Source organism: Solea solea, chromosome 21 (genome assembly GCF_958295425.1).
Source record: "Solea solea chromosome 21, fSolSol10.1, whole genome shotgun sequence".
Classification (NCBI taxonomy): Eukaryota; Metazoa; Chordata; class Actinopteri; order Pleuronectiformes; family Soleidae; genus Solea; species Solea solea.
The window spans coordinates 2,891,779-2,907,108 of NC_081154.1; the positions used below are offsets into that span (position 1 = coordinate 2,891,779).

General features: G+C 39.6%; 1 protein-coding gene across 1 annotated transcript; it reads left to right on the forward strand.

Annotated features, from left to right (window-relative positions):
* The first annotated feature begins 68 nt into the window (after positions 1 to 68).
* On the forward strand, positions 69 to 3,615 carry lyrm1 (LYR motif containing 1). Its single transcript, XM_058621602.1, has 5 exons — positions 69 to 161; positions 2,286 to 2,451; positions 2,582 to 2,642; positions 3,133 to 3,164; positions 3,247 to 3,615. The coding sequence occupies exons 2-5, from the start codon at positions 2,299 to 2,301 to the stop codon at positions 3,358 to 3,360; spliced, it is 360 nt and encodes a 119-aa protein (XP_058477585.1). The 5' UTR covers positions 69 to 161; positions 2,286 to 2,298; the 3' UTR covers positions 3,361 to 3,615.
* The last annotated feature ends 11,715 nt before the right edge of the window (positions 3,616 to 15,330 follow it).

Below are 15,330 nucleotides of genomic sequence, written 5' to 3' on the forward strand. Positions count from 1 at the left end.
TGCAAACTTTGTATGTGATTAAAAAAAAATAAAAAGTAGAATTTATCTTTCTTCCAGCTTCTGCTTACGTCATCAACAGGCGACACATATGTGTGTTCATTTTTCTCCTTCTGCCCTAGCCAGCAACTTCTGGTGATTAACCTCGTCTACAGACTCAGTCGGTAGGTTTAATGTCAGTGCTGTCAGTCACATATAGTTTTAATAATTGGAGTAACATGAATTTAAAGTGGTTAAAATGAATGTGCGTGACAGAATAGGCTGAGGTTTGGGCTTATAGGAAGCTCAAGGAGAGCTAGCATGATTTAAACTGGTAAAGCGAGTAAACACTAGGACTACAACTAACTAATCAGTCGATTATTTTATCGATTAATCGAGTATTCCTTTGTCCATAAAATGTAGGAACATGTTGAAAAATCTTAATCAATGTTTAATAAACTGGGAACTCATGATGTTCTCACATGTCTCCAGTTTTAATACAGATTTTTTTTTTTATCAAATGGAGCAAAGAAACCAGAAAATATTCACATTTAAGAAGCTGAAAATCTGAAAGCTTGTATCAATTGTTAAAAAAACCCCTCTAAAACCGATTTATTGATTATCAAAATAGTTGACAATTAATTTAGTCATCGATTAATCATTGCAGCCGTAGTAAACACACATAGCCAGTATGTACACACGCATCGGTTATGTAACTGTTTAATAATGTAAGCACCACAAAAATTATGTTCCCAGTCAGCCATCAGTCTGATAGCTAAGGTTATGTAAACAGTGGCGTGCACAGACATTTGCAAGGGCAGGGGAAAACATTAAAAGGACACCTCCATAGTGTTTTCTCACTGGGGGGGGCATAAGACAAAAAAAATAACATAAAAGGAATTAGTCCATTGTCTGTAGAATACATTTGTTTTACTCAAGTCTGATCATTTTTATACTCAAAGTCCCCAAATGTGTGCATGTTGCTGCTGCAGAGTAAATGTGCTTTTGCACCGCTACAGTATATATAACATTCTTTCTTAGCCAAATATGTACCTCACCTATGTGTATGTAAAGAATGCTGATGAGATGTGAAACAGCATGAGAGGACACTGAAGAGTTTTAAATGAAAAATGCACCTGTACAGAACCACAAGTTTATCCCTGAACATCAAATTTCTTCTCTGGGGAAAATTTCCCACAGGTATACAGGGACGTTGTTTACAGCACAGCATCACTTTCTATCACAGAGATTGACATTTTCTATATAGCACTGAATATAATTTCCTCTAATTTCCTCTGTCATATGTAGGGAAAGCAGAGAACTTCATAACGGCATCCCTTTTTGGCCCAATTTTTAAAATGTATATTTTGCTTTAAAGGCCACATATGAATGGCAGCCATTAGGGCACATCCTCATGTACTTTAGTGTGCGTCTTATGACATGAGTGTGCATTTTAACATGTAGTGTTTCTGTCCATTAGGGCACCAGTGCATGCCACTGCCAATGCCACTACTACAGATAAGCTCCACAGCCAGTTTGGTTTTAGGGACATCTAGTGGATTACAAAGCTGCAAAAGTGAGCAGCTTTCTAAAGCCAGCCTCCCAGTGACATGAACTTGAATATTTGCAGGTCACCACCAGCTATGTTGTTTTTTGTCTGTCAAATTCTGTCATCATTGGTATTTGGAAGTAGTTCTTTTGAATACAGAAAACTGCATACATCCATCTTCTACCACTTTATCCTCCACATGAGTGTCATGGGGGGAGTACACGGTGGAGTACACGGGTTAAGTTTCAAGGCATTAACTGGTTATGGATAAACAAACCTTTGTGTGTGTTTCCCATATTTTCTGGAAGTATTATCTAAAACTTAAACTACCCGATGAAAGTTTCTAAGAGCAAAAATGTATAATTCATATAAATTGCCAATAATCGGCTGATGCCAATTTAAAAGTAATGTAAAAAACAGCTTGATTAATTTGTCTCTCATTGATTGAGCCTTAATTCAGCGTTACCACTGAAATTTAACAACGCTGTATTGAAGTCATGTCCAAAGTACTGTATCTCAGAAGTTAATCCCATTCTCTCTATGCAAAACTCCTTTAACAATCCTGGAGCGGCTTAAATGTGCTCTCTTTGAGTCTTTACTTTCTGCTCGATGTTGCATAGTGTTGCTTTAAAGATGTAATCCTTCTGAAAATTCAAGCACAGTTATTAAGACGGAAGAAAGAAGTGACCATAAGAAACCAAAGGTACATTGTCATTGTGTTTAATTTCCTCTTTTGTGTCAACACCCATTGTTTCCTCAGATTGTGATCCCAGATGACGCCTTGCACACGCACGACAGTGCTGTCGTTGTACATGCGGGTGTTTCGCATCGCCCGAACCTGGCAGGCACAGAGTGGCTGTGAGACAGAGACTGAGAGAAAATACATACTTCAGGAGGCTCGCTCTCTGTTCAGACAAAACCAGCAGGTGTGTGTGTGTGTGTGTGTGTGTGTGTGTGTGTGAACGACAACACGCTGCTCACAAAAGAATGAAAAGTATTTTTTTTTCTGGAAGAGTGCATGACTAATCTTTTATTCTGGGCGCGCTTTTTTTTCAGCTCACAGACCAGGAGTCAATAAAACGGTGTGTGGAAGAATGTGAGGCGAGGATAGAAATAGGTAAGAGTGGAGGAGAGATGGCGTATGTTGTGCTTGCATAACTCTGGAATGAGTGTGGATAAAAAAGCAAGCCTTTAAAGCTACACTGTTAATCACATGAGAATGTCAGGATATCGTGTGATTTTTTTTTTGGCTTACATAAACACGCTAAAAAAGGTGTGAAGGGCTTAATACAGTGACACATCTGCCAGGTGCTGATGAGGAAAAATCATGTGACTAAGTGAGGGACTGTGTGTCACTGAGTTCACTAACAGAAGTAAACACTGAGCTGACTTTGTCAGTGTTGCTGACTAAAGAAAAGCCACAAAAGCAGAGCCATCAGCACGAGCAGGGTTTTTACCATCAACAGTTCAGGGAAATGTGAACCTGGTGAAATGGCTTATGCAAACACGACTTGTTTGCCCAGTTGTGTTTTTTTGTTAGATCATAAAATAGTCCATTTTAAAATGAATGATATTGGTAATAATGCCTGGCAATATTTTCATCATAGGTCTACATTACAGGAACCCATATCCAAGGGCTGTAAGTTAACATTTATTTTATTCCATATTAGTGGGTATTTTATTAAATAAACCTAATTAAATGATGTTGTTGTGTTTTGTAGACCTACTTACCGCCATTGGGCTTGGCAACTCAGAAGGGCAGGAGGCTGCGGGCACAGCAGCGCCTGAGGAAGCAGGCCAAGCCAATTTACCTACAGTCTCATGACGAGACCTGATGTTCCGTTTCAGCGATGTTCGCGAAGGGTTCAGGTTACCGAGGACAGGGAACAAGAGTGCAGTCACAGGTGCCAGCGCTCGGTGAAGCAGGAATACCTGTCGTTCAGGAAAAAGGCCGTCTTTATCAGCATCATTTATCGCAGAAAAGGAGCGCCATTGAGGCTGTCAGTGTGGTTTGACATTGTTATGTAAAGTTGAGTTTTATTTATTTTTCTGTGCAAATTTTGTTATGAATAAATTCTGATTAATCTGCAGTCTGTCGTCTTAATTCAATTTATTTATTGATGAAGTCACTTGCTTTCAATGCAACATATTTTGATGGCACTCAATAATTCTTTCTTTTCTCAGCATTTACCCTTTTCTATTCTTTAGCTTTTCCACCAGATAGATGGATGGTTTGTTAGTTAGTTAGGTAGGTACGTAGTTATTTAGGTAGGTATTATTTACTACTAAATCACACTAATATAAGGTACAACTATGGCAAAGATTCTGTAGTTATATGGGAAGTTATTGCCAAATATATGCCATAACTACTGTTTCAGTAAAGTTACAGTAAACACCTTTAGATTTACAAGTATTTACTTGTATATAATACTAAAAAGACTGACTGTAAAAACTTATATTCACTTATATTTGACCTTTTACTAAAAAGTAATGTGCTGCAAAAGCATAGTAGCCAGAAATGTAATGTAAATGTGAAAATGTTTCATATTGTGAATAGATAAGACAGATATTTCCAAGAGAGATGTTTAACAAAATGAATCACAACTTCAACGTGTTATTGAAAACATATACACATGAGTCTTGAGTAAAAGACGAGAAAGCTGTATAAACCAGTCCAGGTGAATACAAACTCCTTGACTTATATGATCACAATACAGCAGTGCAATAATACAGTATTTCCTCCCTTTGAAACTCCCGGCTGCACTGTCAGACTTCATCCACCAGGGGTCACACCATTCTTGCATACTGAGTACTGCCGCCTTCCACTCTGCAGTTGAATGAGTTCAGAACCATGACTGTGTTCATCGGTGTGCGTGGACCGCAGGCTTTGCTCAGCATTTGAAGTGCCTGTAACAAAACCTCCCGGGTGACATTAAACACACACTTTAAACACACAAATTCAACTTTTAACCGGAGTTGAGTTGCACAATTTATTTATTTCCATTTCTCGGTGGACTGTGTGACACATCTGCTGACGCGTCAGACTTCAGTGTTTGTCTGATGCACTGTAAACAACACTTGGTTGGAGTGAGGGGTGTTTGCTGCTCTCTGGAGACCACATCGATCAATGAGTGTCCTCACTGTAAGTGACCACTGATGGGAGACGAGCAGCAGCAGCAGCAGCAGCAGCAGACAACTGTCTTTACATTGATGCTGAGCGATGACTCACTCCGTTGCACTCATGCTCAACAATGATTCCTGAGTCATTTCATTCACTTGACCTCTTCCCAGCTCATACACAAAAGTGTGTGAACGGACGTGTTTTCCACATGTTTTCTCTGACTTAAGCACACAGACTGTGAATGAGGTGCACATATTGAGTTATTGTATACGCTGCCAGTGTAGTTTCACACTCTTAATTTGTTGAGTGTATGCTCACTTGCCAGTTTAATAAAAGTGGCACCTGGTGTGGTCTTCTGCTGCCGTAGCCCAATCTGCTTCAAGGTCTCCACGTATTGTGCGCTCCCAGATGGTCTTCCGCACACCTTGGTTGTAACGAGTGGTTATTCACCTTTGACCTCTGGCATTTCTTTTTCAGATCATTGTGAAAATCCCGGTAGATCATTCGCTTCTGAGAAACCATGAGAGAACAACCATGCCACGTTCACAGTCACTGAAATCACATTTCTTCCTCATCCCTTAACCATAATCATGCGTCAGAGAACCACAGACATAACCTTGTAGGGATGTAAAACAATCAATTTGTCGGTGCCTTTACGTGTATGTTAAAAGTCCAATTTTAGCCGGACTAACATACCCGGATAATACGATTCATAGTCCGATTACTCCTGCATGTATACACATCGATTTTCTCATGTATTCCTCAGACTCTGCAAGTTGTCCGGTTGCCTGGCTTAGTCTGACTACTGCCTTAGTCTGACTACTGCCTTAGTCTGACTACTGCGTTGGCTCGATTAAACTGGTGCATGACGATGAGTTGACAATAGTTTGAATGTATGGACATTGATTTATTTTGAAAGGTTACACACTACAGCTTTAAGTATATGAGGATACAAAAGATTATTTACAGCAGAAATGTATTGTATTTTTGGGCAATAGCAGCTAATTACTGGCAATTCTATTGATGTTTTATGTAGAACAAGTTGCTGTCATTTCCATACAAAAATACTGTAACAATGTTTCCTGGCACATTTCTTGCCAGGTATTTCCTATTACGTCAACTAAAAAATGTTTTACAGTGCAACTGTTTGCCCTACAGATCTATTCTTGTACTATTGGATACAAGCGTCTGCTAAATGACATGTAATGGGAAGAATTCTCATTTGAATCAGGTGGTTTATATCACCTAATTACATACCGTGTATCTACAGTGTAATTATTCTTTACATCTCATCTACTTTGTTCCTTCTTGCAGCAACGAGCTGGTTTACCCAAAGATATTGTTATAAGTGGACTATCACTAAACATTTTCACAGTTAAAGTTCAAAGTTATGTTTATCTTTAGTTCATTATTTGTTAAAATAGTTGGATATTTATGTATTAACCCCACATTTATGTCTTGTATTATTTCTACTCTTATATTTTTGCATATTTATGCCTTAAAATGGTCTCTGGTTTGCATCATAAAATATTACAGCTTCGTATTAACATGCTGATACCGATTTCAATGTCCTTACATATGCTTTCAAAATAAAAGCCCGTACAAGGGTATGTGACCCATTTCTGCTGTGACGACACACGCTGAAAACTGGATCATGGGAGGGGGTAAAAAAATGCTTCTTCCCAAAGGTCTGTCACCGGATTCACCGGAGAGGAGTGTTATTATGGTGGTGATGAATAAGCTTCAGCACAGGAAGAATATCACACAGCTCCAAAAAGAGGAGAGTGATCCATCATGGAGCCCCTTCAACCGTGTGTGCATTATTTAGGGGGTTTGGGAGTGAGAAATCAATCCTATATGAACCCAAAGATGGATCTAATGCTGCTTTCTCACATATATACAGACTCGGCTCAGCCGTTACTAAAATGTCAGAGAGTGTCGTCACTGGAAGAGTCATGAGCGCGGCGTCCGACGCGGGAATCAAACTAAACAATGCTGAACTGTATGTGTTATATTAAATATGTGTTCATCTCCAAACATTAAGCAAGGTAATTTCCAAAATATCAATATTTAACAGAGGAGTCTGGTGTATTTAGCGACAGTGCTGCTGAAAGCCGGCAACCGTGAGCCGAATCACAACTGGTTCAGCCGTATTTCAGTTCAGTGACTGTGTTAATCTTTTTAATTAACTGATTCTAATGATTTAATAACACCGGAAACTGCTTTGCTCGTCACTAGTTTGTGTGTTTGTGTTGCGTATAATACAGAACTCTATAGTGAAAAAGCTACACTTTTACCCCTCTTCCAACAACATAAACACATTTTAGCATTTCCAGTATTTTAATTTAACTAATTTCCCCAATCTCATGGTAATGTTATGACTTAATACAACACATTTCTTACCAAGAGCTCCTTGAAGGAGCTATAATACGTTAATTAAAGGTTTATAAATGCAGCTCCTCGTGTTACCCGGTTTAACTGGCCTTAATGCTCTGATGCCGATCACATTATCAGCTGTCCCGACAACACCTGAACCAGTCATTAAATAAATATCAAGCTTGTTTTCACTTTACAAAGCAGCCAAATCGTCGCACAGGATAAATAAAACAACAGTGCTACAGTGCAGAGAATGACTTTTCCATTCTCTTCTTGAATGTACAACGCAAAGCTGTAGCTCTTGATTAGACTGGTGCTGGCGCACTCGTCCTCATCAGCCGTAGTATATATTAATTAAATGGCAATCAAGCAGGATCTAAATACATACATTTCAGCAGGCATGTGGTCTCCTACGCAGATTAAACTCCCACACATGCACTCCACGCGTTCATTTTCCAGTCGCCTTCATGTAAACATAACACTAATGAAGACATTTCACGTGACGTTGTCAATAGATCTCTCCGTCTATGGTGTGTGAGGCGACACCTCGGGTTCATTAGTGCAGAATCAAAAGAAAACAAAAAAAAACAAACCTGTTACATTTGGACTGACACAAGATATTCTTTCATGACTAGGCTGTTAATTGCTTTTCCATGCCGTCTCATCTCCAGCTCCTTTGCTCACTCGCGTCCCACTCACTTTCCCTCTTGGCTTTTTGTTTGGGCTACAAGTGTCACATTGTCTCCGTTTGAGCAGAGTAACTCCTCGCCTGAGGGGTGTGTGTGTGTGTGTGTGAGTTGATACAAGTATGTTACCAGAAAATGACTTTGGTAGAAGTTTGAAGTCACTTTTTTTTATTATATTATATATATTATATATATATTATATTTTTTATTACTTAAGTAAAAGTACTTAAGGTATATGACATTTACTGTACTAAATTTTCTGATATAAAATGTACTTTTAGTAGTAGTTTTAGAACTTTAGTAGTCAGTGTTGTACTTTGTTATTTGTATTTCTAGCAAGTTGTACTTTTATGCTACTACATTTCCTCTAACTACATTTGTTACTCATTACTACCAAATACAATCAGAAGAGTTGGTATTATGGTCTGTATTGCTCAAGGACACATATAGACTAGCAGAGCCAGGAACCCACAACCTTCCAGTTGAGAGACAACTCACCCTACCAGTGAGCCACCATGGCTCAATCCTCACTTTTTTAATACTTTTACTTTTACTTAAGTACATTTTTATATCAGAAAATGACTTTTGATACTCAAGTACAGTAAATATCATCTTGTACTTTTACTTAAGTAATATTATTAAAAATAATGAGTTCAAACTTCAACTAAAGTCATTTTCTAGTAAGATACTTTTAGGTACTTTATACAAGACAGAAAGTAGTGATTGAGAACCACCACTTTAACCACCACTGATGTAATAATATAACAAATCTTTTTGCAATCACCAGAGTCGCCCTCTAGTGGCTATTCAGAATATTCTTACTTCCTGACTGATTTCACCAGGGCAACCAGTCCGGTTTTTTTCATAACTGGTAAATGGTCTCTATTTAGAACTGAAACAATTACTCGATTATTAATCGATTACTAAATTAATCGTCAAATATTTTGATAATCAATTCATCGGTTTGAAGCTTTTTTCATGATTAAAACAAGATTTATGATCGTTTCAGCTTCTTAAATGTGAATATATTCTTCGTTTCTTTGCTCCGCGTAAACAAATAAATCGTTAAAACTGAATCATTTTGGTTTGTGGACAAAAACAAGACATTCAAGAATGTTTTTTGACGTTTTCTGACATTTTATGGACCAAACCATCGCTTGATTTAGCTCTACCTCTATTTATATAACGTTTTCAGTCTTGATGAACACTTTAAAGCTGCCTCTCATAAACAGCCCCCACACACGGGGGCAGAACACCTGTATGACTTTATACCGGTGGTAAACTGAGGGCCACTAGTTTGAGAGTGCTTTAAATCACCTGCTAACCAGAGTCATGTGTGAGCCAGCGCTCGCTCTCTACAGGTGTTTAACAAAGACAGGATGTGCCCGAGGTCCAACTCCAGTGTTGGGTCACAGCACGACTGCTCCTGGGTAACTCGAAGAAGCCATGAAATATTCAGCCGCGGTCCCTTGTCATGACCACAGTATGTAAACAAACATAATGTGTGTCTGTGTGAATGCTCCTGTTAAAACAAAGATTCATCAGTAAAATACTGATGCTGCAGCTTGCTGTGTTTTTTTTAGGACATCTTTTCTGCTGAATTTGCACCCTCATTTTAACATTTCTGATCATTTAATTTTTCTCTCTCTCTCCCCCCTCAACTTTTAACTTATGTGTGCATTAACACACTGCAGTGAAAGGATATTAAAGTGATCAAACACAATAATTGTTTCTTTTATTTGCGGTGGACGGACACGAAGGTGGACGGAAAACTCATTAAAGGGGGAGCGGATGAATAATGGAGAAGGGTGTGTTGGTGCGAGCTTAGTTTACATCTTCGCTGGACGGAGAGCGGTTGTTGCTCTTCAGGGGGGTGGGATGTGGGTTCGGGGTAGGTGGAGGAGACGGAGATAAAGCGAGACAGGAGGGAGAGGAGGAGGAGGAGGAGGCTGGCAGGGCTCAGTGCCTCAGACTTGGCACGGTGCAAGTGAGGAGACAGCTTCACTGAAAGGCATCGGCAGCGACAGCCTCATCAGGCAAAAATGGAAAAAAGAGTAGCCGGCCAGAAAGTGAGCTGCAGGGAGGCAGCGATAGCATGACCATTGGCTGCACACTACAAGAAACAAGGGTTGTATGACAGAGTATTAGTGCCACGCATGATGAAAAACATTCTTATTTTGCCATAACGACCTAAACTTTAATCTCCACATGAGATTTAACGAGATTTAAGTCATATATTGTGATATTTATGCTCGCCTAATAAACAGAGACAGAGACAGCTAAAAGTAGCCGTTGACTTCAAAAAGTACTGAAAGTTCTTATTATCTGAAAATCCGGGGTTATGAAAAGACATTTCATAACACTTTTATTTGCTTATATATGAAGGCGCACATTTGTACTGTGTCCTGTTTTTAGAGGCTCTATTCATTTTGGTCCAGCATTTTATTTTTATTTTTTTAATTATTTTTTTCTCTACCCAGCATTGGCTCAGTGAACACTTGAGTAGGCAAAGCTAAAATAAACCTTTCTCTTCTACTTGGCCTGATTTTCATTATTTTATTATTAGCAGAGGCAGCTAAATGTAGCATAGGAATAATAAAACAGAAAGATGTGGCTACATGTTGTGTATCACTGTCGCATTCCATTTAGAGAGATGACAGACTGATGTGTGATGTGGAAATATGACTTGTGGATTGTTGTCTCGAGGAATGCATCAGTTTTGGTTTAAGGAGGAGAAGAAAATCACAATTGTTGACGCTATCATGTCACGATAATCACAATAAATCTAAATCACAACGCAAATCCAATCAGCTACACCCCCTAGTGCAGAGATCAGCAAGTAAATGTGGTCGAGGGCCAATTTTTTTTTGTAAGCAATTAAATATTTTGGGCCAAAACATCGTCACATCTTCATCAGACAAAACTGCCTTCAAACGTCTTCAGTCAGAAACCAACAAAGAACCCACGTTTGCTGCCTTAAGCGAACAATAATGTGTATGTTGTCTTTAAATCAGACACATGCGTGTGTGAGATACAGTATGTACCCACACTGTAAATATTTATTACTGCTACTACAACTTCTTCTTCTTTGAGCCTTACATATGCATAAGTAGTTATTTGATGGACATTTACTCCCCAAAACTGGCCAGTCACTGATACTGGCGGGCCAGTTTTGGCCCACGGGCCACCAATTGCTGACCACTGGCCTATATTGCCATGCAGTGTTTCTGGTCCTTGACTGTCAGAGTTTGTCTGCATAACCTTTTTAGCTTAGCGTCTTTTCCAAATCCATTTCATATTTCTAGTCTATTTGTGTTTCATAGTGTGATTTTATTGTCTTTGTAATAAACAAGCGATACAAACAAGGTATAAAGAGCACAGCTGAGACCACAACAGCTGTCACTGCTGCTGCTTCATTAAGGGTGTCTTGTGTACTTAATAAAGTGACCTTTAAATGTGCTCAAGGACGCACTCAACCCCCCCCCCCCGAATCTCTTAGATGTCTATTTTTATTCTATGTGGAAAAAAAAAGAAAAAAGAAAAACACGATTCACAAACTTAACATTAGACGAGCACATCACTGTCTTGTCTCTCGTAACAAGGCATATGTAAAGGATGTGCAAAAGCTCACACCTCAAGACCTGTGATTATTCATTTTCACTTCTCACATGCTTGCAGACACCTCAGAGGAGGAGGAGGAGGAAGCGGGGCGAGGCAGGAGGAGCCGCGGCGACCGAGCAGCGCAGTACATTAAGCAACATTAATTTAGTGTGGGAGAGCGTGCACCGATCTGTGGTTTCCATGTACCTGTTTTTATGCCTGGTTGTGTAACAGTCAGTCATTACTCGCCATGTGCCGCGCTCCTGTCAGTCCCCAGTCCCGGCGAAAACAGGACATTATCACGATGGAGACTCTTTATTCTCCGGAGGAGATTCCAGCTCTGGTTACCACATAAAGCATGCAACGCTGGGCACCTGAAAGCCAACACCTGCAGCCACCTACAAACAAGTCGGATTCATTTGTCACTTTCACCACACGACTGTGCTCATACTGTCAGAGTGCGCTCTCTGCTACACATGCAGCCTGTTCTCTGCCTTAAGGAACAGTCTGATAGCAACATACTTTAATTTTCCCTGACAGCTGCAAACAGATGGTGTTGATCATGTGATAGATGTGTTGGGAAAATTCAACAGAAGAAAAATCCAGCTCACATGCAGGAGGAATTAAACGTCATGTGACATAGCAGTGTGATGCTAGGGAATCACAAATGTCGCACTGACCCTTTAACACAGAGCGTGTCGCTGACAACACGTTTGATTGCTGACTACTGATTAGATATTTGCAGCTGTACATAATAAAGTGGCTGATGTGTATATTTATTACCTGGATCCAAGGGAGGAGGAAACATGACTTATTTATTCGCCTCTTTACTCAACAGAAGCAGACCGCTTTCCTTTTTGTCAATGCTGAGTTTTTGTCTCTTTTGCATTTCTCACAATAAAGTGGGACAACAGGTGCAAACTCACAGAATGACTGTGGCAGAGACGCGGTTGGTTTCGCGGCTGATGCAGCACAGGTAACCGGGTCAGAAACAATGCGCTCAGAGGGGCAGATGATTCACGTTGTCGAGTGTGACTGCACGGGCAGCACAGGAGAGTAGAGACACAAGCGTGGTTGAGAAAACACTCACGATGAGTAGGAAGACCAATAACACACATCTCTGCTTTTCAATCACAATCAGAGTCCTCTTCGCTGCAGTGAGAGCGGCCGTGTGTTGAATCTACACTGCAGATTAACATTCAAATACAGTATTTTGTTGAATTTAGTTTAAGATACCTGCAACAGGCAGGGTTGTTTGTGGTGAGAAAAAGGGTGAAGCCGTCACAAACACATGAATAGATAGAAAAGTAAATGAAAAGCTTGTATTTATATAGCACAAAATTCTACAGCTTTGACTAATTTGCCCAAACGCAGAGGGTTTGTCGTGTCAAATGTGTCAAATGACGCGTTTTTCAGGTCGGTACGACAAACCCGATTGGACGAGTTCGCTCATTAACGTAGGGTGCAAATTGCCGAAATGGTTCTATAGAGCCCTTGAGCAACGCATGGGTCTGGGAACTGTGCCAGACCTGACCTCCATGCCAAGCTTCAAGTGTTTGTATACACGTTAACTGCCTCAAAAATGGCCACAAAGCCATGGACATAATAATAATCTGAAGGAATAACGATAGGTTCCCTCGCACAAATTCGTGCCAGGAGACGCTGAATCATTAGCAGCAGCGGCAGAAAATCAGACATTAACTGATATCAACATGCGGAAAGTTCTTAAGAGTAATTAGTGCACGGCTCACAGCCGGACCACAGAGGTCACAGGGACGGTCGGCTGACCTAGATTACTAAAAATACCCCCAGCAGCACTTAATTAGTTGAGTAATGTGATTATATTGGTTGATTTGAAGGGGAAAGAGAGAGGTTGGAGTGGAGGGGGAGGAGGAGGAGGAGGAGGAAGAGGAGGAGGAGGACGAAGCTGCTGTGAGGTTATCACAGATTCTTCTACTTCTGAATAAGTCAGTAAATGAAAATGAAAAAAAGTTGATGGTTGATGATAAACTGTCAATCTTAATAAAATGGTATCATCATGGTGGGATTACACGTACAGAGCACTGGTTTTCCCTCACAGTCGCATCGTTCAGTCAGACATAAAAAAAACAAAAACATGATCAGTATTACAGCAACAGTATTAGATGCATTTTTTTCTGATATGTCTGCTTGAAACAGCATTTTGCCGTTGGCAAAATTAGCCGGCATCCATAAAAATACAACAGGCGTCAAGGCAGCAGATGGCCAATGTGGGCAATCTGTAATTAAAAAAAACAAAAAAAAAAACTGATCATGATAAATTATGCTTTTGTGCAGGTTTTTTTTGGCCCACTTCTATCACTGCTGTTACAGCTACTGCTCTCTGTTCCACCTGATATACATTAAAGGTTCAATTAAATCCATCACTGTGGCTCAAACCTCCAGTCAGACCTGGTCCCATTAAAATGCAGAGTTTAATCAAGCTAAGGCCGTAGTCTGACTAAGACAGGCAATCGGACAGCTTGCTGAGTCCCAGTATACGTGCAGAGGAGAAAAAACATTTATTGGTCTGACGCCGCCTCTGTAGGTGGCGCTGTATCTCCCTATAAGTTAGTTAGTGCGTATGGAATCAGCTTCCTGTTGACCTTTAAGTCATAGACTCCAGTCCGACTAAGCGTATACATGCAGGAGTAATCGGACTATAATCGGACTATATCGATTATATATACTGTATATAAGACTAGCTCGATTTAAGTCGGACTAACATGTTTATATGACATTAAGAAACCAAATTATTGTCTTAGTCTGACTAAAATTGGACTTTTAAGTGTTTTTTGTTTAGCTTTAATTTACATTTACTCGTACATATACTGTATCTCTAATTTCATTTTAAAATCTGAGCTAACAAGACCGTAGAACCCGGTTGCTAGAACAGTCGTCTTTGTACAGTCTATGAAATAAGCTTCCTGAATATCTGGGCTCTTTTAAAAACTTCCAGCTCATTTAATCCAGGCTTTTATTTATATTTAATTATTATTTCTTCACTTTTAACTTTCAAATTTAACTTGAACTGTTTTTTTTTTTTAAATTATTCTTGGCGTCTTTGTCGTGCCTGAATGGAGCCATATTATGCATAAAGTCGCTTTGTCTTTGCATATAACCAAATACTGAATGTCCTGTTTACTGTTAGTTTGGAGCTGTCACTTCTTTGACAGTGCAGCGATTATTACTTTGCTGGATGGTGCTGCGGTTTATAAAAGCACGGAGCACTTTATTATTCCTCGGGGACGACGCGTGAACAAACACAATGTGACACCCACCAAGGAAATACACAATGAAGTGAGACGGTTAATTGCAAATCCCATAACAACTCCTTCAATACCAGAAACGACTGCCACATGCTGTTTACAAGCAAGTACAAGTACTTAATCTAGATTACGCTGTGTGGTTATTCCTCCAAGAACATGCCGCACAAATGTATGCATTTGTCTTATAGTGAACACACAATTTAAAGGCACTGTCAGACAGAGGACAATTATATTCACAAATAATAATACAAACCTATAAATAATGCAAAACCAAGCCTGAGAGCAACGTTTTAGATAATTATGCACTTTCTTAAAGGTTGTAAGGTGGAAAAAGTGAGGAAATGCACAGTGTTGTGTAAGACTTCCCCACTTGTAATGTAAGCGAAAGTACCAATGTTGAAGTAAAAATTGCCAGAGCGCAAGAATAAGTGTATGCGTGTGAGATCGGACATGATGTCCCACTCCTGCAGATCATCTTAATGCAGCTCCCATTACACAGATGATTCCATGTTCCCTGGTAGAAAAGGCCGGGACCCAGACAGAAGAATTACATCATCCTTACATAAATATAAATGTACCATACTATATGTACTATTATAATAGAGATTTCATTTATCATAAATATTCTATGAAAGAGTATTAGGGCCACATGTAAAAATAAATAAATAAATAAAGCAGCATGAATTCTGAGAAATTTTGACCACATGTAAAACCCCCAAAAATGAAAGAATGAAA

What these genes read in the sequence shown, in the direction of transcription:
- lyrm1 (XM_058621602.1), top strand. Translation starts at nt 2,299, where the DNA reads ATGACGCCTTGCACACGCACGACAGTGCTGTCGTTGTACATGCGGGTG. An exon ending in TGAGGCGAGGATAGAAATAG is followed by an intron (nt 2,643 to 3,132) that starts GTAAGAGTGGAG and finishes TTTTCATCATAG; the next exon opens with GTCTACATTACAGGAACCCA. An exon ending in GGAACCCATATCCAAGGGCT is followed by an intron (nt 3,165 to 3,246) that starts GTAAGTTAACAT and finishes TGTGTTTTGTAG; the next exon opens with ACCTACTTACCGCCATTGGG.